General features: G+C 41.2%; 1 protein-coding gene across 4 annotated transcripts in view; it reads left to right on the top strand.

Annotated features, from left to right (window-relative positions):
* Nucleotides 1-27229, top strand: part of jph3b (junctophilin 3b) — a 46877-nt gene extending 19648 nt beyond the window's left edge. For 2 of the 4 annotated variants that reach the window (XM_055028090.1, XM_055028084.1), the window contains 3 exons: nt 7816-7940; nt 10414-11333; nt 23903-27229. In XM_055028090.1, the coding sequence (XP_054884065.1) occupies nt 7816-7940; nt 10414-11333; nt 23903-23983 (1126 nt within the window). In that variant the 3' untranslated portion in view covers nt 23984-27229. Of the gene's footprint in view, nt 1-6552; nt 7002-7815; nt 7941-10413; nt 11334-23902 lie in introns of those variants that run through there. The other 2 variants (XR_008605847.1, XM_055028101.1) reach the window with 2 other exon arrangements.
* Nucleotides 27230-27550: the final 321 nt, after the last annotated feature.

Raw genomic sequence — 27550 nt, 5'->3', positions numbered from 1 at the left:
TCCATGTTTACCTTGAACACTCACTTGTTAGCGATGCTAAGCTAACTGCAGCGTCCTGATTGAGAGGAAACGGACCTGCAGTTTCCTGGATCATGTTTCTTCCATGTCGTTTTATATTTTGAATCAGTGACAGAATAAGATCAGGCTTGGGGTCAAACGGGGTCGAGGGGTTAAGGAGGGTCGAGGCGGCAATCGAAGCGAGACGGTCCAGGAAACTGGAGTCTGTTCCCATTTAGCTAAACGCTGAGCACATCCGGGGTTAATGGTTCTGTCCTGACCTGCTTCACAGCGGCTAACAGCTTCAGGGTGAGATATGAGGCTCAAGTTTTAGTTTTAGGACTTAGAGGAGGAATTGATTTACTGTCCCAGAACCTAAATATAAAAAATCGTATTAACATTGAAGCCTGGTGGCATCGAAGGCATTCAGACTGTTGTTGAGGTCAGTTTATGACACAGAAACTTTGTTAGTGACTTGGCTTTAGGGCATATGCTGATATCACAATATAAGCATTGCATATCTGTCGATATTGATCATTAGAGATTGGAGTTTTGTTTAAATAATCTGGAGTCCTGCCAAACTGGTGGCCAGGACCTTTCTTTTTCTCTACGGTTTTCTCTCCACTGTTGTTTCTTTTATGTTTAAGCTGATATGAGGCTCAGTGTCGAAACTTTAAACCGCTGCCAACAGGTTGTTGTTAGGTAACCAAAGAGCGAGTTAGTTAGTTGATGCCATTTCAACTAAAGCCTTTCCTTTGACTACAAGCCCCAGAATGCCGTGCTTTGGATCAAAGTTCAGTGACTATTTTACATATTCAGACATGTTATGTATTGATCATGTGTCTATTGCAATATGTATTGTTATTGACTTATAGCAATGTAGATCCAGCTCTGATCGTAACTCGAGACTGGACACTTTGTTGCTGTACTTAAGTACATTTTTCATGTATCTGCACTTTACTGGAGTAGATTTTCTCTTGGGTACTTTTGATTTTTACTCCTCTACATTTTATATAAAGTGTCTGTACTACATTTGTACTACACTACAAAAACCAAAAAAGCTTTATAAAGTATCTTTGGTCTCGTTTCTAGTGCAAATATTTTTGTTACACTTGAAATAAGAAAAAACAAACTCATTAGTAACGTTTTATCAAGAAATAGTAGCTTGTTGTGAGTCAGTAATTCCTTAATATTTCTGAAAAAGTTTGAGTTCTCCTGACAGATTTTTTTCACTGATAAGGAGGAAAAAGCAGAAGCAGAGGTTTTTTGAAAGTGCAACGGCAGACGCAGACGGTGAATGAAGCTCCTGTCTGAAAGTGGGTTAGCAGCGCTATCGGATTAGCATCTGACCTTGGAGCAGATCAACTGTAATACTGTGTAACATCTCTGACCTGGTGGTCATGGAGTCGGCGTGTGAGAAGATTCAGGAGAGCAGAATGAAGATGCAGACAAAACTAACTTAATCCTTAATATTGATGGAAAAAGTCGTAGTTTCATTGGCAGATTTTTAAACAATGTTTTTAGTGAAATAATCTGCCAATGGAACAAGAGTTTTTTTATTTTTCAAATTTAGTTAAACAAGCTCATATATCTTGGTGAGAAGGTACTTATAAGTTACTTAAACATGTGCTAAGATATTTGCACTAGAAACTAGACCAAAAGTAAGATTTTGTGTTTTTGCAGTGTATGAAGATGAAATGAACGAGCTCTGATCACTTTTTTTTTTGTGAAGATTGCAGTCCAAGGCTTTGCACATATAATTCAATTCAACAATAATTTATTTGTCCCAAAGGGAAATTAAATGTTGTCAAAACTCATTTTATCTGAGAGTCTTCGAGGAGTCACTGTGCAACTTGTTGTCATGTTTACACACCATGTTAGCTGTCTGAAAGTGGAAAAGTGAGAGCAGAAACTGCAGCTGCGCAGCGTCCAAAACCAGAGGGAGAAAACACAAGAGTCAACATGCTGCCACTGTGAGCGGCGCTGTTATAGAAAATGCAATAAAGACAAAAAAAAAAGTAAAAAAAAAAAAAAATCAAATCAGTAACTTTCTATAGCAACTGTTTCTGTTTTGTCTTAGAAAAGGTTGAATCGCTCAGCTTCGTTTCTTTCTCAAAGATATGACATTTTCACATTCATATGCACTGCAGTTAGTCCTGTTAAACTTCAGTTTCTGACTGCTGAGGGAGACATTGCTCTGATATTATGAGGACAGGGTCATGAGAAAGAGGAAAAAAAGCCTTGACATATTTCTGGGGACAGACTGTGTCCTTGTTTAAAGTAGGATGTCACTTTGTTGCCAGTTTAAAGCGGATAAACTCAAACCTAGAAAGTTTGTGAAGTTGGAGATGGAAACAGAGGACGATGAGACATTTTATGTCCTCACTTGGTCTGGGAGGCGAGCTGGGACATATTCACTCACTGGCCACTTTAATAGGTACACTTATATGGTTGCACAGGCTACCGTAGTATTCTGGCTGATCATTTCCATCCCTTAATGGCTACATTACCCATATTCAATCAGTTGGTTTCCTTAAAGTGGACATATAGAGACTTTTTCACACTTCAATCATTCAGCTCTGGTCCATTTAAAATGGAGATGTGATCATTTGATCTGAATTCCTCATTATTGTGGCTCCTCCTTTCCTCCTGTTCTGAGAGGCGTCTGAATTTTACTCCTCCTTATTGTCTGACTGCAATGGCCCTTATAAGACGCCATAACAAAATGCGGTGTTGGAAAAGTTTCAAAACAAACCTTCTAAAAACTTGAAAAGGGTTTGAATTTTGCTGTAGTGTACAAACTCAGGTTCCTGATGTGAAGAATGATGGCGCAGATCAGACTCTCTCCCTCCAGAATAACCCTGTTCTGCATACACTTTTAGCCTGGCCTGGCTCTCCACTCTCTTACACACACACACACACACACACACACACACACACACACACACACACACACACACACACACACACACACACACACACACACACACACACACACACGCGCGCGCACACACATCAACAGAAACATCTAACCCAGATTCCTGCAGCGCCGTACAGCTTCAGCATGCGTGTCCCAGAACAGAGCAGCAGGGAATTTCCTTGAGGAACTCCAGGAGAAACCCTGAGAGGTGAAACAGTCACAGGATAATTGCTGCAATTCTCTTTCTCGGAGCAAAGTGAAAGCACTTAGGAAAACTGGTTCAAGAAGGATCTGGCTTACTTCCTAGAGATGGCGCATGTTTCTAGCGCTGTCAGTTTTTCTGCAACCTGCGCAGGGAGTTCGGAGGTAAAGGTTGAGTCAGGACCTGGTGGGATTGGATCTGCTGTCTGCGTGCCTGATGTTGCTGTAAATCCAGGATTTATTTGCGCGCTCGCCGGCTGATGTGCCCTCGTTAGCGCAGTCACATGTGCTGATGTAACCGATGTGTCACTAGGCTACCTGCGATCAGTGAAAACCAGATAAACACACCAGTGACTCACTGTGCTTTGTGGTCGGAGCCTCTCGCTGCAATTCTGTGACCTCGTTTCATCAGCTCGCCTGAAGCCCAACACACACAGAGTCACTGCTACATTCACTGTTCGCATCCCATAACAGGACGTTGCTTCAATAAACATACATTTTCTGAAATACAACTCCAGCTTAAAAGGGAGCAGGGTTGCCAGATTTGACAGTTTCCAAACCAAAAACAATGTAAAACCTGCACAACTCCAAAAACATGAGCACAAATCTTAACCTCTTGTACAATCCATGGCATTTTGGGTTGTCCTGTGCAGTATTTGTAATATCCTGAGTAGAACCAGGTCCCACTGGGACTGCAAAAAGGACTTGAACCCTAACAAACCCGAGTTTTGATTGGGTTCATGTTGCTGCCCTGGGATTTCTGTTTTAAAATATTACAGTGACTAATCATTGATGTCATCTTGGAGAGATTTCAAAATTAATTGAACTAATAAGTGTGATGACACAGCATTTCATAAAAAAAGATTTGTGCTTTTCTGCCACAAAATGGCAACTGTTTTGTGAGACTTTTTCTCTGGAACTTTTACAGAAACCTGTCAAATTTTAACTGCTCTCTCAAATATGGTAATATGAGTTACAACAGCATTTCATTTCTTTTTGGGATCAACAAAGTTCTTTGGAATTTGAATCTGTATTTTCCAGCCAAACGTGTTCAAAAGCTGACAAATCAGTCAACACAGAAACAGACGTTTGGGTCTCAACTGCTTCCGAAAACAGCAGCAGAGTTTGGGGGGGAAACACCCGGGGTTTTTTGGTAATAATTTAATGTTTGTCCTGGAAAATGAAATGTTTCAAAAACCTTCAGGATGCAGCATCACCTAGCAACCACAGCGGAACTCCACCCGATACCTAGCAACCTAGTCTGAGTTCCAGAACATTTGGTCAGCTGGTTTCACAGGTTTCACTTTACAGTGCGCTATACGTTTGTATAATTGTGCATCTGTTTGCAGCTATTTTCAAGTGAGTATAAACATTGAATTTGGGGGCGTGGCCAGCAGCAGAATATTAGATTTAAAGTGACAGAGACCCTAAAACATTTCATTCTGAAGAAGCTCTGAACTGAGCAAACTAAAATCTCATCATCAAAGAATAATGTTTGTGAAAAAAAGTAATGAACTTGTTTTTTATCGACTACAAACCTATCCTGACCTGTTGAAGGATGAATAATAGGCCGTCTTTAAGACAATCTTCGTAGCAGAAATCAACTGGTTTGTTGTACCTCCCAGAAAAGGGACCCTATCAGCCTGGTGTGTCAACAGATTTACGTCCCCACAACTTGATTGAACGCACGAATGATTAGCGGTGATGCAAACCGGAAGGCTCAGTGAGATATGAATCATCGTCCTCATCATCAGCTGCTTCAGAGCGATGGCAGAGATGATGGAGGAGCTTAGCGCGTGAGGCCTGGATTAGACTTTCTCCTCCGCTCGCTGCGCTCTCTCTTCTGTCCCGTCTTTGTTTTGTCTCTCAGCCTTTGTTTTTCTCGCTCGTCTCTCTTGGCATCGATCTCCCTGCTTGTTCATTCAGTGCTAATCCATGCCCCACTGATCTATTTTAGAAATGTCTTGTGATTCAGAGAAAACAAACTCACATTTAGCTTGAAAACTGAAGTGTATGGAAGACCAGAAGGGCCATTAATCAATAAAGGAAAAGAAAATACATAAATGCAAACAAACCTGTGTCTTCAAATCTAATTTGAAAACTTCAATGAAAAATGTTTTTTTAATGTCTTCCAGTGCCAGCATTACATGTTCATTATAATTTAAAGATTATTGATTTTTGTGAATGTGTTCTTGCATTGTTGTGCCATAATTGTTGTATTACTTAAAAATGTTCCAAAACAACAATGTTATCATTTATCGCAATAACTTCTGGTTATTTACTGTCCAGTAAAATTCAAGTATTGAATTGAATACTCAACAGAAGATAACATTTGAAAAAATAATAATTCAATTAGTGGCGACTAACCGATTTTGGTGTTTTCTAACAAGTTTTGCTGTGACCATTTTGCAAGTTTCTGTAGGTGCCAGCAGGAGGAATATGGAGCGTAAACTCACTCTTTAACTAGTTAAACTAACAGAATTAGACAAATAAAAAGTCATATCTAAATAAATTAAACTATAATAAAAAAAACCTCAGAACTATTGTAACCTTTGTTCTCCTGATTGAGAAGCAAACTGAGTCTCCAAAATGTCTGTCGCGTTAAAGAAAACTCAGTCATGATGAAGACATAACGGCTTGTCCTCGTCCTCCCTCTAATTCTGCTTTAATGCAGAGGTTGACAGCCTGCTGGACAGCGCTGTAATTACGCTGTCTCACAATTAGGCAGGCTGTGATTCATTCAAGTTAAACACCTTTTAGCTCTCCCACTGCTTTCCCCGCGCTGCATCATCTCTCCTCCCGCTCTCTTCATCACCTCACAGCATCGCTTCTTTTCTCCTCCTGCTCTCCTTCTGTGGAGCCGTTTTCTTATTTCCTTCGGCTTTTGGACACCAAGCGATATTGTGTAATCAACATGTTCTGTTTCACAAGCAGAAACATGTTGGGGGGGACAATAAATCCTTTGTTTGTTTATTTTTTGTCTCTAACTTGCAGTTTCACAAATTTCCATCAGAGGCTAAAAATGAACTGACAACTTAATGGCTAATATTTAATTAAAAATCTAAATATTACGTTTCAAACTAAATATAGCTACTGTCATAAGAGAAAGAATTTTATTTTTCAAAGTCATATTTTCACCATGTTATTCATTCATTAATAAATACCACAGTTTTAAACTAAATATTGAATGAGGGAGATAAACATTTAATTTACAAACTAAACATTTAGCTCCAAATTATTATTCATTTTAAATTAAATATTCAGTTTGTAAATTCTTTGACATTTGAAATTCTTGGGTTTTTTTTCTTATGACTGGCTAAATAACCCAAATGTTTGGTGTTAATTCGTGGCTGGATGCAAAGCATTCCGTTATTTATTATTTCTAATAAATAACGGAACCGTCTTCATGTCCTTTACGTCTCACCGCCCAGCAGGCTCTCATGCTCGGCGGTGTGGAGGACGGTTTGGTTCTGGCACAGAGAGGCAGAGAGGAAGGAAATCAATAGCCATCGACATGCAACACTGCATCAGGGCTGCTTCTGCCCAGAGAGAGGAAAGGGAAAGCGATGCATGGATGAGCTGAGAGAAACGGAGAGAATGAAGCTGCGATAGAGACAAAAGGTGCTTGATGTAATTAGAAAACATCCTGAGGCAGGTGATAAAAAACAGTCAAAACCTTAAAAAGATGCTGCAAAGCCACCATTAAAACACATCAAACTCAGAGAGAGGAATTATTTTATGATATTAAAGACAACTTAAGATTTCTGCAGCTTCACCATCACATTTCAGCTCTGCAGTAAAATATTTCTCCTCTGAGTTCAACTATCGGGATCAAATGATAATTATCACCTGGAATAAACAATGAAACCCAGAAACAGAAGTCTGTGATTATTGGTTCATATGAGGCTACACCTGTCACAATTAACAATAAATCAATTAATCGCATGATAAATTAAAGCAAGCTTAATCATTTCCATTTGGAAGATTTATTGTTTTTCTGTGTTTCTACCAAAACCTGGATGATAAAAGTCTTCAGTCCTGTGGTTTGGTCTCATCTAGTTCGTTTTTTCTAAAGGACTATTTTGTTCACAAAGATTTCATAATTAATTTTATCTGTTGTTTTGTTTATTTTGGATATTTCAAATGTCTTCCAGTTCACCATTGACTATGAACAGTTTAAATAAAAATACATGATCACTTCCCTGAAAGTACAAAACCTAACCTGCCTCCACACTTATTGGCACACCCATTAAGAGAAATTATAAAGCAGAAAATGTTATTTATTTTACTTTGTTCCAACAAAGACTAGATATTATTAATGACAAGAATAAATGATGTAATATTACTGTGTTTTCTCTAGTTAATTTGTATCATCTTTTTTTACAAAGTTCTGGAAAAATGTGGAACCTCATCCTGAAAATGCTTGAAAAGAGAAAAAACTTTTTTTTGTTGCTAAAATCAAATGTAATTTAATTTTAGCTACAGTTTGGAAAAGCACTTCATGTCCACTGATGAGTACAGTGGAGAACCTGTGATGCTGTGGGCCTGTTTCTTTTCTGAAGGTCCTGGGAACCTTTGATTTAAAATAAAACTTGTTTATCCAGGAAGGATAAACAAGTCGTCCTTCCTGGATAACTTGTTTTTCCTGGGATGTTGCAATATTTCTGCTGCTGTCTTCACCGTTTTCTGCGTTTCAGGACGGCTCATGCTCAGGGCAAAGCCGAGGCGGCGGTGGGAGCCGCGCAGAAAGCCCACGAGGAGAGTCGGATGGCGAGAGTCACCGCCAAGCAGTTCTCCCCGTCTTTCCAGCACCCTGGAAACGGTGGGTTCCCAATACACACAAAACCAGAAACGCAACGACAAAGACGCACATCCAACGTGTAGAGTGACATGAAAAAGCTAAAACCTATTTTTGACCTCATACACTGCAAAAACACAAAATCTTACCAATTAATTTTGGTTCATTTTCTACTGTAAATATCTTAGTTCACTTGAAATAAGACAAAACTAACTTACAAATGACTTTTCAGGAAGATATGGACCCATTGCATGTGATTGGTTTACATCCAGAAATGTCATGCATGCGCACAGTGCAGCTATGAGGGCGTTTTTACTTGCCATCTGTAGCTGCACTGCCACGGTGGAACAACTCTGCTAACAACCTGGATATGTAGATATTATTCATTTAGAGCAATGAGCAACTGCAAAGGAAAATAATGCAGAAAAAACGGTGAAGAACAACTCAAAACCACTTTTTTCCTGCTCTCTGTGTCAGCGACGCTACACACAGACTCGTTGCTATTGCAACTCACAATAATGCCACCATATGAATCAGGATTCAACACCAAAAAACACTCAAACGTTTCCCACTCAAAGAACAGAACATTCAGTCCGTCACAGTTTTATGTTTTTGGCCTTGCCGTTTATTTTGCTATTTCTATGAAGTTATAGCTGCAGTAGATTAGCTACCGCTGCTATCAGCTAAGCTAACACAGCGGCGGTTAATTAACTAATTTAAACATCTCCTCTTCTGATGATCTGTGTTTTTAGGTTGCCTTTTTGAAAAGTGTTTCAACTGGACCAAAACACACCAAATTCCACGTCACAGCTACTTAACTCGCTATTTTGTTCTTAATTAAAACCTTTTTCTGACCTTATTATCCAGTTGTTGTAGTGTTGACAATTACTAGCAATGCACTGCATCCTTTTTTCTTTTATATTTTGTTGAAGTTTGTGTCCTTTATAATGACAACTTAGCAGCTAAAACCAATTCTAGTCATAACCAGGAAGCTTGAGTGTGTGACATCACACTGCAGGAGATCCAGAGGAGTTTTTTTTTAAGTAAATAATTCCTGAGTATAGGTGAAAAACTTATATTCCCATTGCCAGATTAATTCACTTTTAACTAAACTTCCCATGCAAACAGGCCAAACACGTGTTGATACGTTATGTGTGTCATTTGGGAGGGTTGATGTTAAAGGTCATCGACGGCCTCCCTCCAGCTTCGCCATTCCACGTCTGCCAGTCACACCTGTGGCGCTCCGCAGGTCGCCGTCCCATACGGAGCACGGCGCATCCGCACACAGACCGCATGGCCGTCATGACCGCCATCTTTTCTGCTCTCACTTATGAGAACGACTCTGCCAACAAGCATCAGCTCTGACATTTAGCCGCATGCTTGTTTGGACTTCTTGGACATCACCTTCCTGATGATGCCCCACTGTTTTCTTTTCAAATGATCACTGTACTGACTGAATTAAGAACGTAAGTCATAACGTTATTTTCTCCACGGTCATTTTTGCTACAAAGGTGTTGCCATATTTATCCTTTTTTTTGGGTTCCGTTTCTTAATTTATTCTTAAGTTTTGTTCCTTAAACTTTATATTTTCTTTCACTTGGATCAACTTCCGGCTCCGTGGATCTTCCCAATGGCTTTAGCTTTTGGCTAAACATAATAAATAACCAGCTGGTGCTTTAAAACATAAATATAATTTGAAATTGTGGTATTTAGCAGTTTTTGTATTTTTTTATTGGAATAAATGTGTTGAATTTCCACAACAGAATGAGACAAAATCTCCCCATATTATTTTTGATGTATTTTTCTTGTAATTACATACATAACTGCGGGAATTTTTTTTGCATGATTTCTCAGATCTCAACATCCCTTATTTAACCCATTTTTTAAAATCCTGAAGCCTAAAACTAAAAAAAAGACGAATCTTTAAAAGTGGAGACAAATTTCCTTTAGTACGTATAAATAAGGTAAAAGAATGAAAATGTTTTTGTGTCGCCCAAATACCTGTCCTATTAGGCAAAACTCACACTTGGCTCTTTTTTGTACTTCTATTTGGATCTGGCAAAAAAAAAAAAAAAAAAAAGACTAGCTGTTTTATGGCAATAAGTTTATGGTTTTTGATGTCTAAAAAACGAGTCGTTTCAAAAACCTCCAGACAAACTGGACCTGTGCTGTTACCTAGTTACCTACCTAAAAGGTGATTCAATTTGTTTGGTCAGATGGTTTACCTGCTGTATTCGCTGCGCAATGTCACCTGGAAAAGATAAGTACTTTGTTGTTGACCCACTGTCCAGAAACTACTTGTTACATTCCTGCTGGCTGTGCAGGATGCTCCACTTCTGCTTTTCAAATATCTCAAAATGGGCAGAACTGACCAGAGTAAAATCTTGCTATGCATTTGTATCACCATAACCTGTTTGAGGAAGCATAGTAGGTCACCATAAACAAACATGTTGATGCTTTCCTTCTGTTTGCTGAATCCGTCTCATGTTCTCTGCAGGGATGGAGGTTCAGCGACCCAAACATCAAGTTTCCAGTGAAGTTGAGGGTGAGGGCCTGTCGAGTAGTGCTGGCACCGCGGAAAGCCCAGATCTCTACACAAAAAGTGTTGGATCTGATGACCCCTCCAACGATGCCGTGACCCCCGACCTCAGCCCACCCTCCTCTTCACCTCCCCACACGCCGCCGCCGCCTGCCCGACCGTCCCAGCGAAGCAAAAGCGCCCGATTCCACCGGCAGAGCGCCGTGGACCACGGAGACCGGGGGAAGGACGGCGGTGAGAAAGGGGGAGAAAGGGGCCACACGGAGATTCAAGTGCTGATGGAGGGAGGCGGCGAGGGAGGACTGAAGGCGGAGTATCCACGCGCCAACAGCTGGAGCGAGGACAGGAAGAAGGGGGTGCTGTCGAAAGGAGGCGGCGGGATCAGTAGCCGTGGAGGAAGCCGGACAAACGGGCACAAACACAGCTCCTCCAATCACAAATCGCGGGAGCATGGCTCGTCCAATCACAGGCAGACCAGGGGCGACAGGTGGACGGAGTCGTCTTCGTCCACGACTTGGACGTCTGGGCACAGGGGGACGCACAGCAGGGGGGGCCGGCTGCTGGAGCAGGACGAGGAAAAGATCAGCAACTATGAGATGGAGATGAAGCCTTTACAGCCCAGAGACTCCACTACCCACAAGCCCCATGGGCACGGAGAGGAGCGGCACGGGCACGGAGAGGGGCGCTCCCACGGCGCACCGCGGCAGAGGCACAAGAACCGGGAAGGGAGGGACGGGGGCAAGGACTCGACACACAAGGGGGAGAAAATGGATCCGCGGCCTCTGCGACGAGACCTCACCCTGTCCCCGCCGCTGAAGTCCTCCCCCATCGTCCCCGACCGGCAGGACCTCAGCCTCACGCCCGGCAAGGGGAACTCGGTAAGTCCGACATGCTCTGATGGTACGATATGCCTGAAAAGCGTATCATGATGTAAGCATTGCATATCAATCGATATCGATTATTAGCGATCGTTTTATCTGAAATACTGGTGATGTGACTTTTCCTGTTTCAACCATCATTTGTTCTCACGCCGTTGGACTAATTTTCTCCTTTCAATCCACACTGTTGATTTTTATTTTTAAGCAGTTTCTGTTGCTTGATTACCGAGCAACAGGCTGCTGTTTCTTACCCAAAGAAGGACTGAGCTGGTTGATGCCGCTAACCTGGCATAGCTCTGCCTACATCCCCCAGAATGCTGTGCAGTTCTGGACTGAAGTTCACTGAAAGGAATCTGGTCTGTGCTTCATTTTTACCAAGGGTTGCCTGGTTCTTTAGTTTCAATCAAACTGTTTTGGACTTCCAAACTGATTCAAACCCAGTGAATATGCATATCTTCAAGTTTCTAGAAGCTGTTATTTAGTTACTGTTCTGCAGTCAACAACGCACTGAATCGCTGATTGTTCACAGTTAGCGTCTAAGTTGTCTCTTGGTGGAGAATTATAGGAATACTATTCTTACTGTGTTCTCATACTGCGGATCAAAACTGCAACATTTGTTACATTTTAAGCTGCTGTGGTTCTCTTTCACACTGCACGATCCAAACACTTTTGGTTACTTATGACTCTTCCTTCATCAACTTAAAAAAGCCTTTTGAAAATTGTCTCTCATGTGTTTCGTGTCTCAGTTGGGCTCTGCTGACGGCACGCCTCTGCCCTCAGCACAATGTTTCACTGACATTTGTGGTTTTGCTTTATTTGGCATAATCTGTGGGATTAATTTAACAGCTGGTCTCCAAATTTCTCTTTCTGCGTGAGCAGGTTTCATAATAACTAAAACAGAAATGTTTTTCCATGAAATAAGGATAAATAAAACCAAACCTTGTGGCTGTAAGCTGCTGTAATAACCTCTATCTGTGTGGTGGGTCTCCGCTGGCTGCTGTTGTTCAGAGATTAGGTAATGTTTCAAACCCATTTGGACCATTACCTGTAACTTTTCAAAACTGACAACCAAACATTCGCACCCACTTCACACCCAGAGGAGGCAGCCATGTGGAGTTAAGAGGTGTCACTTGTGGCAACAACCCAAAGCAATGGTTTCAGGGTCTCCCTGGAGAGAGTGTCAGAAAATGTCTGCTGTTATCCCTGCTTTTAAATGCTGACAGAAACATTAATCCATACTGATTTCTCACTTTCCAGCTTCTCAGATCCATTTCAGATACATTCTGCTAATGGACAAGATTGTAACTCAAAACCTTGGAGTTTCCTGAACGCCACAGATGCATTTATGGGCTTAGTCATGTTAGGTTTCTCCAAGGGAGGGGGGAATCTGGGTTAATGTTTATAAGTATGATGTACAATACATACATCGTGTCCCAGGAAAATATTGATCCATCAGACCCTCTTTCACTCTGAACTATTGTTGCATTGACTGCAGTTTTCTGGAAAAAACCTGATCTGCCAAACACTTTGGGATGTTTATCTGATTTTATTGAAAAACATACCTTTGAATTAACAGTACAGTTTTTACTAATCAGAAGGTCGTGCTCTGAAATATGAACGAGAATTTCTGTTCAGAGTAAAAATAAAAAAGTCAGTTTCTGCAGTCTTTCATTCACCAACAGGTCAGACTGCAGACCTGTTTTAAGGTTCTTACCAATAATAAAGAGGTATTGTGCTTTTTCAAGGTCATAAGGTCAGAGGTCTTTTGAGAACATAAAAAACAGTGTGATGAGTTTTAGGATACAACAGCTTTGTGTCAATTTAAATATTAAACCAGTCTAAAACAAATACACTGCAAAAAGTCAAACATTACAGAAAAAAATAAAGTACAGCATGTGTAACATTTCCTACTGTCAATATGTAATAAGAAATAATATTAGCATCACAGACTTATTGTAAGCTGGCAGTTTTTCCTTGTTTCAGGTGACTGTAGATTTCTGCCTCTTGTTGTCTAATTCCTTTGGATGTCGGCCTCCAAAACGTTTAATGTCAACTTCTTGTGTTTCTATAGATTTTATTGACTAAATAATTTTTTTGAAACACATTTTTGTTGTCTAACAGCAGTTAGCAGTTGTAAGATTAAACGCAGCTAAAACGCACAACATTAATAATTAAATTAGTTAATGCATACACAAACCATGGAAAATGTACACATGTAGCTGTGTATAAATTGAAATTTATCTAAAACTTATGTTTACATATAATGCTAAATAAAAGTATAATACTAATATAGGCCAGAAGGGGAGGAGCTGACAGTGTAACAGAGATCTTCTGATTTTGGCAAATTAATTTGGCAAATAAATAACCCAATTTTACCAATGTTAACATCCATAATAATTAAAAAATAAATATTTGCATCTTTGCAAAGCCTATAATCTTCTGTCTACAGTTTAAATAAAATATAATGGGATAATAGATAATAAATACAATCTGACCTGTTTAACTTTTCAGGCTCAGGATGATTGAGAACATTCCTAGCATTGATCATTGCTGCTTTACATTGCACCGCTATTTATAACTGCATGGCTTAATAATCGCACAGCAGCTGTATGATGCATTTGTCAAATTTGTCGTGTCACTGCCACACATTGATTTGACTAAAAGGATTTGTTACCCGCTGTCATGAGAATACATCCCGTCCACCGTGACATAACACAGTGTTATCCCTCATATTAAGATAATCCTGCAGGACAAGCGAAAGGTTTACCCTTGGGGGAAAAAAAATTATTTTGGTTCTCTGAACAAGCAGAAGGGATTACTGTTGTAATGTGATTTTATTCATTTTTATTTTGGCGGGTTATGTCTTAACTCGAGCTGGTGACTCGCTAATCCCTGCTGATAATGCGGCTTTAGCATTAGCTAAATGAAAGCAACAGGAAAATTCAAGTGGAAAAAGTGCAGTTTCTCCATCCCTCTGCTGACTCGCCTCAGTTTGAAGACGCTGAGGAACAGAAGCCGCTACCTGCTGCAGGAAGGCAGACGTACACAGTACACAGATGCATGCTCAGAGAACAACCCCAAGATGCACCTTAGTAACAGAGGAATGAAAAAGTAGCCCGTTGCTCTCAGAGAGGCGTCTCATTGGTTAACCGGCACTCTGTTGCTAGGGAACAGCGTGTGCATCGCTTCGGCTGCAGCCAATCAAACGATGGGGAGTTGAGTTGGTGTGTGTGTGTGTGTGTGTGTGTGTCAGCAGAGAGCCGAGTGAGATCGGTGTTAAACAGGTTCCCAGTACAAACACATACTATCATAAATACACAACGAGCGCCATGGGAACAGAGCTGCACCGTCTCCAGTGAGTCGCTGGGTAAACATGACTGTCCTGCTGTTGGTGCAAAACACCAAACAGATGCTTGTTTTTTTTTTTTTTGTTTATTATTATTATTTTATTCAGTGTGGCTTGAAAAGCTTTGAAGGTAAACACCTCTGAGTCCATCGTGTGTCCCACTGGCACATATTTACATGAAGACGATTCCCCAGACTGGTGAGGCTTTTCACCCTCCGCAGCAATTAAATCGACACCAACAAAGAGGGAAAATGCAGTTAGATAGAAACAAATTCCAGATTTCCATCCCCTGTCTGATGAAAGCCAGGCGATTTAACAAAAACTCTCTCTTGAAAGCATGAGTGACGGATCATCTTCTATAAACAGGTGTGTGCTGACACGGTCTGAGCTGTGATCGTGGTCAGCTGCTGCGTTTCGGCTGCTCTGCAGTTTATTTGGGCGGGCCGCAGCGATGCAGTTCACACATCACTGGTCAAATGGATCTCTGTGACGGGAAGATACAACGTTTCAATGAGCAATTAGTACTGTTAGCTTAGCTCTGAATTAAATTAAGTTGGTTTCATGCAGATCTTCAGATTATTATTACATCACTGAAGAATTAAAGAGGCAGTGTTATGTAAAATCTGCTTTTGTGGGTGTCCTGGCCTCGCTAAGCACTGTGACTTTTAACAGTAACTCAGCTATACAGGTAGCTAAACACTTTCCCATCCGTCCACCAAGAAGCACTCCATTTGGTTCTTTAGCAGGATTTAATGAGAATCGTGTAAAACTTTAACACACAAAAGTACAGAAAATGAATGCCAGTTAGGCTAACGCGTCGGGCTAACACGAGTAAAAGAAATATCTATCGTCACATAAAACATGTCAATGGGTTCCAAATTATGATTTATATGACAAGCAAATTAGAATAGTACTTACAGACGATGCCGTTTCTGAACTTAGATTAAAGAAAAACACAACAAAGAGGGCCCCCTTCGGACTACATGGGCCAACGGCTTTCTTCCTTTCTCGTAAACAAACCGTAGTAATAAAAGTAACCACAAGATGGCGTCAGTAGATTAACTTAACATTGAATAACAGGTTAAATTAAACAGGTTTCACTACACTCCCCGCCTGGCGTCTGTAAGAGATGCCACGAAATCAAATGTCCACATTACTAGATGTCAATAGAAGAATCAATTCTGAGATTGGTCGGCTGAATGACCTTACACCTTGATGTCTTGCAACTTTAACATCCACTTTTCTCACAAGTCCATCCTTGCTGGGGTACGTCTTCTCAACAAGTCCCATGGGCCACTCGTTGCGCTTTGCAGTGGAGTCCTTCAAGAGGACAACATCTCCTTCCTTGAGATTTGTTTTCTTCACGAGCCATTTTTGACGACTTTGAAGGGTGCAGAGATATTCTTTCCGCCATCTTGTCCAAAAGTTGTTGGCTAGTATTTGAACTCTCTTCCACTGGCTCTTGAAGACGTCCTTCTCTGTCAGGTTGTCTGGAACTGGAGGAGGAGCTCCTGTTTTCTGAGTAAGAAGCATAGCTGGAGTTAAGACCAGTGGAGCTTCAGGGTCTGTGGAAATCGGCACAAGGGGTCTGGCATTAACAATAGCTGTGACTTCTGCCATGAAGGTCACCAAGACTTCATGGGTGAGCTGAGGTCGCTTCACATCTAGGAGTAGAGCATCTAGAATGCGGCGAGAAACCCCAATCATTCTTTCCCAAGTCCCACCCATGTGGGACGCATGGGGTGGGTTGAATTCCCAGGTGCACCTCTGTTCTGTTAGATAGTCTTTGATTGTGTTATTAGGATCCTGCGGTGATAGTTTCAGCTCATTACAGGCGCCAATAAAGTTGGTCCCTCTGTCAGACCTGAGTTGCTTGGCAGGTCCACGGAGTGAAAAGAATCTCCGGAGAGCGTTGATGAAACTTGAGGCAGTCATTGTTTCCACAATCTCAATGTGAATGGCCCTGGTAGACATGCATGTGAACAACACCGCCCACCTCTTGTTGTTTACTTGGCCTCCTCTTGTACGTTTTGTCACAATCTCCCACGGGCCAAAGACATCCAGGCCCACATATGAGAATGGTGGGTCCACTTTGAGCCTTTCTTCAGGTAGGTCGGACATGAGTTGTTCTTCTGACAGTCCACGTAGCTTTCTGCAAAACACACACTTGTGAATGATGGTACTTATGAGCCGCTTACCTCCAACCAACCACAGTCCACTGGTGCGAACAGCTCCTTCTGTTAGATGCCTTCCCTGGGTTTTCACTCTCTCGTGATGATGACGCACTAGCAGAGTTGCAATGTGGTGTTTGTTGGGTATTATGACCGGATTTGACTCATTTCTTTGTAACATAGAATGCTGCAAACGTCCTCCAACCCTCAGGAGCCCATCGTTGTCGATGAATGGATTGAGTCTGAGAATAGGGCTGTTCTTTGGTAATCTTTGGTCTTTCTTGACTGCAGAGATTTCCTGTGCGAAACACTGTTGTTGCACTGTGAGAATGATCAGTCGCTCTGCTTTATCCATTTCTGAAGATGAAATGTTGTTGCAGTAATGCCAACCTCGACAGCTGTTACTGTTTTTGTTTGAGAAGCTTTGAGCAATGTGAAGGAGTCTGGCAACCGCTTTCAGGAGAGATTTCCAGTTGGAAAAATGTTCAAAGCGACTTGAAAATAGTTTATGAGTTGATGACTTGTTACCACATTGGTGGCATTCACTCTGACCTCTGTGTCATCATGTGGATTGATAAGCAAGTATTGTTCGTCTGAACCAATCTTTGTCGAGTCCATGTCTGTGAGGAATCTCGGTCCAGTTAACCAGAGGGTGTTGACAAGCTCTTCTGCCGCAACTGATCTCGAGCCACAATCTGCTGGATTGAGTTCGGTGGGCACAAATCTCCACTGATTAGGCTAAGACACTTGTCTGATGCACTGCACTCTGTTACTGACAAAAACAAAATCTTCTTCTCTCATTGTGAATGTAGCCTAAAACTACCTTGCTATCTGAGAAGTACCTGACGGCATCCAGTTTTACATCTACCTCATGCATAATAGTTTCTGCAAACTTCTACTGCTAGGACAGCTGCACAGAGCTCTAATCTTGGGACTGTTAGCTCAGGCTGGGGGGCGAGTTTTGATTTGCCAAAGATGAACCCCACTTCATGATGACCATCATCATGGGTGACTCTCAAATATGCGACAGCTGAGATAGCCTGTACTGATGCGTCAGAAAAAACACAAAGCTCAATTGTCTTGGCTTGACTCACTGGAAATGTGACGTATGTTCTTGGAATATGAAGGTTTTTCAAAGCTGAGAGGGACTCTTGCCAGTGTCTCCACTCTTCGTATTTACTTTGAGGCAGCGGAGCATCCCACTCAATATTGTCTGTAGTAATGTCTCTGAGAATCATTCTTCCTCTTATTGTGATGGGTGCTAGAAAGCCCAATGGGTCGAATAAGCTATTTACCGTAGACAGCACACCACGTCTGGTGAATGGTTTCTGATTCTCTGGGACCTTGAATGTAAAAGTATCTGTCACGAGGTTCCAGATAACCCCCAGGCTGCGCTGTGCAGGAAGATCATCTGTGAACAGGTCTAGGTCTTTATATCCTTGGCTCTGTCTTCAGCTGGGAAGTGGTTGATGACATTGACACTGTTTGACGCTACCTTGTGTAGTCGCAGGTTGGAAATGGACAGCATTTCTTGAAGCTGCTCTACTGTCTTTGTGGCCTCAGCTTCTGATGTGAAAGACAGCAGTGCGTCATCCATGTAAAAATGTCTCTCCACCAACTCTGTTGTTTTGCTGCCATAGACTTGCTCCATTTCCTTTGCTGCCCTCCGTAGGCCATAAATGGCGATTGCAGGTGATGGACTGTTCCCAAATATGTGAACTCTCATGCGGTATTCAACCACTTTGTTACCTGGCTGATTGTCGCGGTACCACAAAAACCTGAGCATGTCCCTGCACTCTTCTTGAACCACAAAGCAGTGGAACATCTGCTCTATATCTGCTAAAACTCCTATTGGGCCTATTCTGAATCTCATCAGAACTCCAAGTAGACTTATTTAGGTCTGGACCCTGAAGCAAAACATCATTCAGTGAGACGCCGTCGAACTGTGCAGATGAATCAAACACGACACGTATTTGATTGGGTTTTTGCGGATGATAAACTCCAAAAGTGGGTAAGTACCATCTTTCCTTTTCTTCTTCGAGTGGCAGAGCAAGCTCAGCGTGATGATTATCAAACAATCTTTGCATAAACTCAAAAAAGTGCCTTTTCATTTCAGGCTTCTTCTGAAGATTGCGTTCCAGAGAGGCAAAACGTTTCTCTGCATATTCTCTGTTATTAGGTAGCTTACGACGAGGATACCGGAATGGGAGAGGGGCGACCCAGCTATTTGAGTCATCTTGGAGAAAGCCTTTTTCCATTATTTTCAAGAAGCATTTGTCTTCAATAGAGGGAGCTAACTGGTGATCCTGAATTGTTCTTGAAAACACTGAAAGTGTGTCTGATGTTTCTGTGTACAAGTCTCTTACTTTTATTTTGTTCTCACACTCTAAAAATGTAGAAGGTCTGCCACTGTCAGATATGCATGTCTTCATGCTGCTCACTGTTGGAGACCCATGCATTCCATTGACACAGACATCACCGACTATCACCCAGCCGAGGTCCAGTTTTTGTGCAAATGGTTCATTATTCAGTCCGTTTATCTGTTTTCGTACTTTGTGCACTCTCAACAGATCTCTTCCTATCAGCAGGAGAATCTCAGCCTTGGGGTCGAGAGGAGGGATTTCTGAAGCTATTTTGTTCAGGTGCTTGTGGTGATAGGCCGCTTCCGGTGTCGGGATTTCTTTCCTGTTGTTAGGGAGATTGTCACATTCAATCAATGTGGGAAGCTGCAGACATGTTTCTTTGTCTAGAGACTCTATGACATAACCATGGGCTCTTCTTCCATAGGCTTGTGTTGCGCCTATACACGTTGTGATGCTGTAAGGAGCCTCAGTGCCGTGTATGTCAAACTTATCAAAAAACTCACTTCTCGCCAGGGAGAGATTGCTCTGGTCATCCAGAACTGCATACATCCTCATACTCCTTTGCTGTTGACTTGAGGGATACACGTTAACCAGAATAATCTTGGAACACGATTTACCACTTTGTCCTATGCCACAGACTTTAGTGCAGTTTGAGCTTATTTCCTGTTTCGTCTCTTCCTCCCCGTCGTCCTCTGCACACGGGTGGGGGCTGACTTGAGGATTGAACAGTGCTTGTTCCACTGAAATGCATGGCACTAACATGTTTGTCACTTGCACATTCCAAACATTTGATTGGAGCTTGACAGTTTTTGGCCATATGACTTGTAGAAGCACAGCAGCGATAGCAGATCATGTGTTCTTTGAGAAGTCTTTTGCGTTCATCGAAAGTCATTTTAACAAATCCTCTGCACTTACTCAACGGGTGCGGTTTTTTTATGGATAGGGCATTGTTTTTCTGGGTTAACAGGGATTTTCTCTGTTGGTTGACAGGAGTGCTTATTTGATCTTGTGTGACATTTGTTTTATTGACAGCAACTGGGTGTCTGACTGGTGCACCTTTTCCTTTCTCTGAGGAGCACACGTGAGTGAGAGAGTCTTAAAACTTGGGTCATTCCTTACTTCAGCTTCTGAGCACACAAATTCTTTGAAGAAGGAGAATGGTGGGAAAGACACGTTATATTCTTTTTTAAATCTAGAACCTTGTGACATCCAGCGTTCCTGTAGAGGGTAGGGGAGCTTCTCTACAATTGGCTGGACACCTCTAGCCGTGTCCAAATAGGCTAAACCACACAACTTGCCACTTTGCTTTGCAATCTGTAGCTCTTGTAGAAGATCTGCTAGCTCTTGAAGTTTGCGGTTATCTGGATTGGATTTTGCGAAAAGCTTCAAGTCTTGAGAAAAGAGCATTTTCAATTGCCTCTGGTGAGCCATATATTTTGTCCAGTCTTGCCCATATTGCTTTTAGTCCATCCATAGGATGGTTAACATTAACTGCTCTTATTCTGGCAGCATGCTCACTTGACTCCTTGCCAAGCCATTTCACCATCAGATCAACTCTTCACTAGGTGTCAGCCCTAGTGGTTCTATAGCATTGATGAATGAAGCTCGCCATGCTTGATAATGTTCTGCAGTGTCATCAAATTTGACCAAGCCAGATGTTATCACTTGGTTGCGTGCTAGAAACCTTGCCAGATCAAATGTGGGATTTCCTGGGTTTATGTTAGAGGTAGGGACAAACAGTTTTCACATTAACATTGTGCATTGTGTCACCTCCATGGTAAGAGTTGAAGTTGGGGGATTGTTCCATGTGTCCTCCTATCATGTCTGCCTGATGAATGGGAAGAGACTTGAATTCATCTGATGCTGCACATTGTTGAGTGGTTACAGCAGCAGGCATACGTACTGTATATTGTTGCATGTTAACAGCATTGGGCATAGTGTTAGATGGGTGTGAGTGAGCCGCTCATCCTTGTGGTTGTACTGACTGAAGTAAGATGACTGCTCTTTTACATAGTCTTCTGTCCTATTCAATGTTCGTATGGCTACAGACCTGTGCTCGGATGCCTCACTGTATTTTCCTTCTTCTATGTCTGCGGCTACTGCCTCAAATACTTTTGCTTCAGCATTAGCAGCTGTAACTTCCCTTTGGAGAGTGAGTGCACGCAGTGATGCTACAAGTTTTGCCTTCTCAATCTGAATATGTGTCTCTTTTTCATGAAACTCCAATTTAGCTTTAGCTGCTTCAGCCTTAGCTCTTGCTTTTGCTGCTGCCAAACTGACTGAGGAGCACGTAGATGAGCGTGAGGCTACAGAACGGACGTGGTACTATATTTTGATCCATGTCCTTATTTGATTGCACATCACTTGCCTTCTTTTCATTGTCTTTGTTGTCCATGGCTCAGAAGTTGTCTTTTTCCTTCGTCTACTTCTGCACGGGACGTCTTTTTACTGTCCTGGCCTCGCTAAGCACTGTGACTTTTAACAGTAACTCAGCTATACAGGTAGCTAAACACTTTCCCATCCGTCCACCAAGAAGCACTCCATTTGGTTCTTTAGCAGGATTTAATGAGAATCGTGTAAAACTTTAACACACAAAAGTACAGAAAATGAATGCCAGTTAGGCTAACGCGTCGGGCTAACACGAGTAAAAGAAATATCTATAGTCAAATAAAACATGTCAACGGGTTCCAAATTATGATTTATATGACAAGCAAATTAGAATAGTACTTACAGACGATGCCGTTTCTGAACTTAGATTAAAGAAAAACACAACAAAGAGGGCCCCCTTCGGACTACATGGGCCAAAGGCTTTCTTCCTTTCTCGTAAACAAACCGTAGTAATAAAAGTAACCACAAGATGGCGTCAGTAGATTAACTTAACATTGAATAACAGGTTAAATTAAACAGGTTTCACTACAGTGGGCTTTACATCATGGTATATTCGATGATGTTCGATCTTCAGAAGCAGAAGTGTTGCCACAATTCTTTAACGCATGTTTTACAAGTCCTTTAATCTCCATGGCAATCATCGAGTTTGCTTGTTCTCCCTGTGCATGGTGGGTTCTCTCCGGGTACTCCGGCTAACATGACTGTCACTGTTGGGTTAATTGGTCTCTCTAAATTCTCCTTAGGTGTGTGTGTGTGTGTGTGTGTGTGTGTGTGTGTGTGTGTGTGTGTGTGTGTGTGTGTGTGTGTGTGTGTGTGTGTGTGTGTGTGTGTGTGTGGTTGTCTGTCTCTGTATTGTCCTGCAACAGACTGGTCATCTGTCCTGCCTTATACATTTTTTTTCTATTTCTGTTAGATCTGGATCGGTTCTGGATGCAGGACTCTGCATCTTATTAGCAAAACTAGCATTTCCTAAAATGCAGAAATGTTTGCCCACAACTTTACTGAATCTTTAGTGAACGATTATGCTTTTGCACAAATTAGAAGCTAACCAACAAACCGCATCATAAAATAATGCAGAGCAGTAAGCGAGGAGCAGAGAGTGTGAGCATAAAACCCGATCAGAACTGCATGCAGCCTCTACTGGTAATCATCTCTGACACAGATCTGCGATAAGCCTATCACCCCGGTGATCAGCAGAAACTTCGTCGGCAGCCATTCTGGACGGGACGGATCCATGTACAACCAAGTGGCACCAAGTCCCATTTCCCATCTCCCTCTGCAGCCATCATTCCAATTATTACAGCTTTAATTAAAACAACAGGTCTTCTGCAGATAAATCCTTTCCTTTTTAAGACCTAAATGTATTTAAAGCAGTCAGGAATATGTAGGACGGAGGACTCCGGTGTTCATATTTACCCAAAGTGGACAGGTGGTTGGAAAGACCGGCCTTCACCTCGACGACCCGGGCTGTCAGCAAGCATCTGCTCAGACACCGCTTCACAAAACAACCCCGTTAGTACAGGACAATAGTTATTTTAACACACAAAATGCACCGTTTCTGGTTCCTGCTTTGGTGAATGTTGAAGCCCCAAGATGAGATAAGAAGCAGAGAGCAGTTTATATTTTATAAGAGGGAGCCATGATAATTATTATCATTTAAGTTGGAGTTGGTGTAACCTGAAAAATCAACTTTTTACTGGAAATTAATTATTTTAAAATTCTTTCGTCTCATGTCAAAAAAAACTAATGATGACGCAATCATGCTGAACCTTTTTTAGGTTTTAAAACTTTTAAATCTACAACGATGTAAAAGTTTACCTTAATTCATAATTCAGCCAATAAACTAAACAAATGCACAAAGAGTTTGTTTTAAAAAAAATTGCAGGACCTCAAGTTTATTTGGTTTTTCTACCAAAATGTTTGGACACCATTGATTTAATTTGAAAACTAAATATTTAATTTGAAACTGTGAGATGTATGAATGAATAACAGTTAAAATATTAGTTTCAAAGTAATATTTTTCTTTTATGTCAAAGTAACCCAAATTACTGCGATGTGTTTTTAAGTGTGTAACTTCATAAATGTTCACATTTGTGCATCTTTTGACAAAATTCCCAATAAAAATCCTGAACATCCTCACAGTTGTGAGCAAAGGACCAAATAAAAAACCAAAATCCCAAAATAAATGAATCGTTCTTGTTGGCGCTGACCGACAGATCTGCAGCCTTTAAGTGTGCGAGCTTCGCCTGTGCACGTCCTTAATACTGACACTTTCTCCTTTCTCTCTTTTCTCCCACGCAGGCCTACAGCTCCATCCTGGTTGCCATGGTGATTCTGCTCAACATCGGAGTGGCTATTTTGTTTATCCACTTTTTTATTTAAAGGCGGCGATGCTTTCAGAGGCAACTTACCTATGCCAGAAACACGATGAAAACCACCAGTATTACAGCAAATCTGCTGCCCCTCCGTGCGTCCCGGCCGACGGAAGACCCGGACCGAGGACCGGAGAGGGGGAACCGAGGCCAGCCGGGTCCGGTCCGGTCCGGTCCGGTCCGGTCCGGGAGGAGGAAGAGCTGAGGCCAAAGAATAGGACAGCAGGTTGGTCCAGGGAGGAACCTGGACTTGTGTGACCCAAATGGGTTGACTTGAACACGCAGACAGGACTGACGGACTTTTTCATTGTCAAATCATAGTTTTCGACAGATTTGTAACTTCAGATTTATTTATTGAGTTTTTTTTCTTCCCATGTGCAATACGTTGATGGTTGTATTGTTTATTTTTGCAGCCCACCCTCTTCTCTCTGAAACCCCTGCCTTTTACTTCCTCCACCTCCCCAGCGGCTGTTACTGATGGTACAGGCGGTGAAACCAACCCGGGCGGCGAGTTCTCATTTCACCTCGCGTTTCATGCACTTGTGCAGGTGTGTGTGTGCAGGTGTGTGTGTGCAGGTGTGTGTGTGCATGTGCGAGTTCTCCAATTGCATCCAGAGGTTGGCAGAGTACCACTACCTATTTATACGTTTTTACTCCAGTAAAAGTAAAAAGTATTCATCCAAGAAATTACTCAAGAGGAAAGGTCTACTCAAGTATGAGCAACTGATCAAATGATCAATCGTTTAATGTTGATGGACCAAAATGTAAAGTTAAGTGGAAATTTTGGTAATTTAAGGACAGTGAATGACAATAATGCATTCATATTTCCAAATTAGTTTCTTTCAATGAAAAAAACTTCTGAAATTTTTACTAAAATTGCAGGTGTGTGTCTGGTGAATTTTTGGCTAAAATATGTTTGATTTTAATTCAGTGGGTAGAAAATCCAGAAATTGTACTCATGTAAGAGCAGCGATACTTCATGATAAAATTACTCAAGTAACAATAGAAAGAATAGCATAGCAAAAATATTTCTAAAGGTAATTTTCTTCAGTTAGTCAATAAATATAAATGAGTAAATTACATTTATTGTGCAGTTTTGTTACGAATATTTTTAAGCAATTATCAATATTACTAAGTAAGAGCACAATACACAAGTGTTGCTCTGATTTTAACTACAGCCGCCAATTCGTATTTCCAAACACTAGATGGCGCTCCTCTCCTTACTTACCCAGACCTAGACAAAAATGTAATGTCGAAGTAGAAAGCGCTGCGCAAATGTGCTTTAACTGCAAACGATTCTTGTGGTCAGAAGTGACAGCTAATTTGAAAGAATATGTTTTATAAATCTACAAAGAACAGGAGACTCTGCAACTGCAAAACGTAATGGGAACAAAAGAATCTGTGGGTTCAGCCTGTCAGAGATTAAAGCTTTTTGCAGTTTGCCATCAGGAGTTTTCAATTGGACATGGAGGTGAAAACGATTAATCTCAGCTGTTTACATAAAACTTAATGATAAGTAATGTGCTTTTGACCAACAATGAAGGGTGGAAGATGCGGTTTTTAAAAATCTTTCTGCTTACCAAGGACAGAACCTTTTACGTTATCATGAAAACATAAAGAAATTAATGATTATTATTATTCAGTAAGAAATATTGTGCCTGATGTAGCACAATATTGTGCTACCTCCCGCATTTTGGAGGTGCAGAGTTGGCAAGCGCAGTACATCTCAAATCTTCAAGTTGAATTTTTGAAACCAAAAATCATTAGCAACGTTTGGATGAGCAATGCTCAAAGTATTAGCATTTTCTGAATCATCCAGTTGTTAGCTAAACAGCTAGCTAACACTAGACTTGGAAATAACCCACTCTGATCGTTTTGTTGCAATTCATAAAATGTTAACAACTTTTTGCTTTTTTATTTTTATTTTACTAGAAGAGCATCCTAACATTACAAGACAGTCATTTAAAAAGCTTGGATAAATTTATTAAAGCCTGACGAGACTTTCTGTGATTCTTTCTCTGAAATAGATTCAGTCGTTTCCTGAATCGTTTCAAAGAACTGCTATTGATAATTTGGTGATGAAGTGTTCGAAGACGAAGTATTCCTTATCTATAAGACCAACACCAGAGTAGAACTTAAGATGCTCAACATCCCTCATTTTAAGTTTTTGTTGGTTTTTGTGTAGCAGTTAACATAAAATTGCAACGTTATCCTGGTATTATGTTGACTTCATTTTCTCTCAACTTTATTTTTGTGTTGCTAAAACTTTATTTTGTTAATATTATAACTTTATTGTTGTGCCAATTCCTGTGGCACGAGTATTCAATTGTTTGACCTGAATCCAAAGTGTACATAAATAAACCGTAAAACACGCTTTTCAAACAAGATGGCCGCCCTGACACCACCCTCCACTATGTAAACACAAAGAGTGGTGAGATCCATGTTTTCAAAAAAATTAATTGTTTAAAAAAATAGCATTCAATAACAACAATCAAAGTTGAATCCCAGGTTAAGCAGTAATTCAATTGTAATTAAACGGCCAGTGATGGTATTTGATTTGATTTGTTTGGACTAGGACACCCATGGTGTAATGAAGGACTGTTGGATTCTCCTGCAGCTGTCTGCACCCATCAGAGATCTCCATCTGCACCAAATTACTTGTTTTCACTGCTTGTAAAATCTTTAAGTGCATCCAATGCAACATTTCTGTTCCTCACTGCAAAAATATCGACATCTGTTTTTGTTTAACTGCATATGTTTCCATTCTTCTTGCACATCGTGTTTGATACCATCAGTAACGGCGTCCAGGGGGGCCGAGAGGACTTTGAAGGTTTCTTTTCTCTTCTTTTTTTATCGTTTTTAACAGTCTGACAGCATTTCTTAAACTTGGGATTGGAGCAGAAACTAAAGGCTGTGGGTTCACTTCTGGTGTTCCTCCAACTTATTCCAACTACAGCTGAGTCGGATGTGCCTGCAGCCCGAGAGGCAGAACAATAGATTTTTATTTCATTCTGGGTCCCAGGAAGAATTTCAGAGGCTCTGCTGAATGCCGTCAGCCTGGTGAGGATGCCCTGCCCCACCGTTTTAGTCTGCAGCATGCCACAGCATGCCAAGCTCTTTCTATATAGGTTTGAATCTCCTATTCCTTTCTTTCTCTCTTCCTTTCTTTCTTCCTTTCCTTCTTTCTTTCTGGAAATACTCTGTTTTTGTTTTTCAGTTGTGTGGAGAAAACAATGAAAGTGTTTCAAAGAAAACATTTTGCCTCTCGTGTGTTTTTATATGTTCGTTTGTGTTTGGTTTGGTTCTGCTGTGTGCGTTTGTGCAGTTTTGCAGCATCCCTGATGCAATGAAGGAGTGGGCCCGGTTGGGAAGGGAGAGTTACTATGGCAACCATAACTGAGTTTTTCTCGTCAGACAAGGGGGCGTGGCTAGCGGGCTGTGGGCGTGGCTTGTTTTCTGTTCAATGACGATTGAAGACAAAAGGTGATCTTATGAAGGTTTTTTTCCTTTAAAAAAAGTAAACGTGAGAAAAAAATATAAATCTATGTGGTAGATCTGATCAATGACGTTATATTTT

Source organism: Poeciliopsis prolifica, unplaced genomic scaffold, assembly GCF_027474105.1.
Source record: "Poeciliopsis prolifica strain line A6 unplaced genomic scaffold, Auburn_PproV2 SCAFFOLD001, whole genome shotgun sequence".
NCBI lineage: Eukaryota > Metazoa > Chordata > Actinopteri > Cyprinodontiformes > Poeciliidae > Poeciliopsis > Poeciliopsis prolifica.
This window is presented reverse-complemented; position numbering and strand designations above follow the sequence as displayed.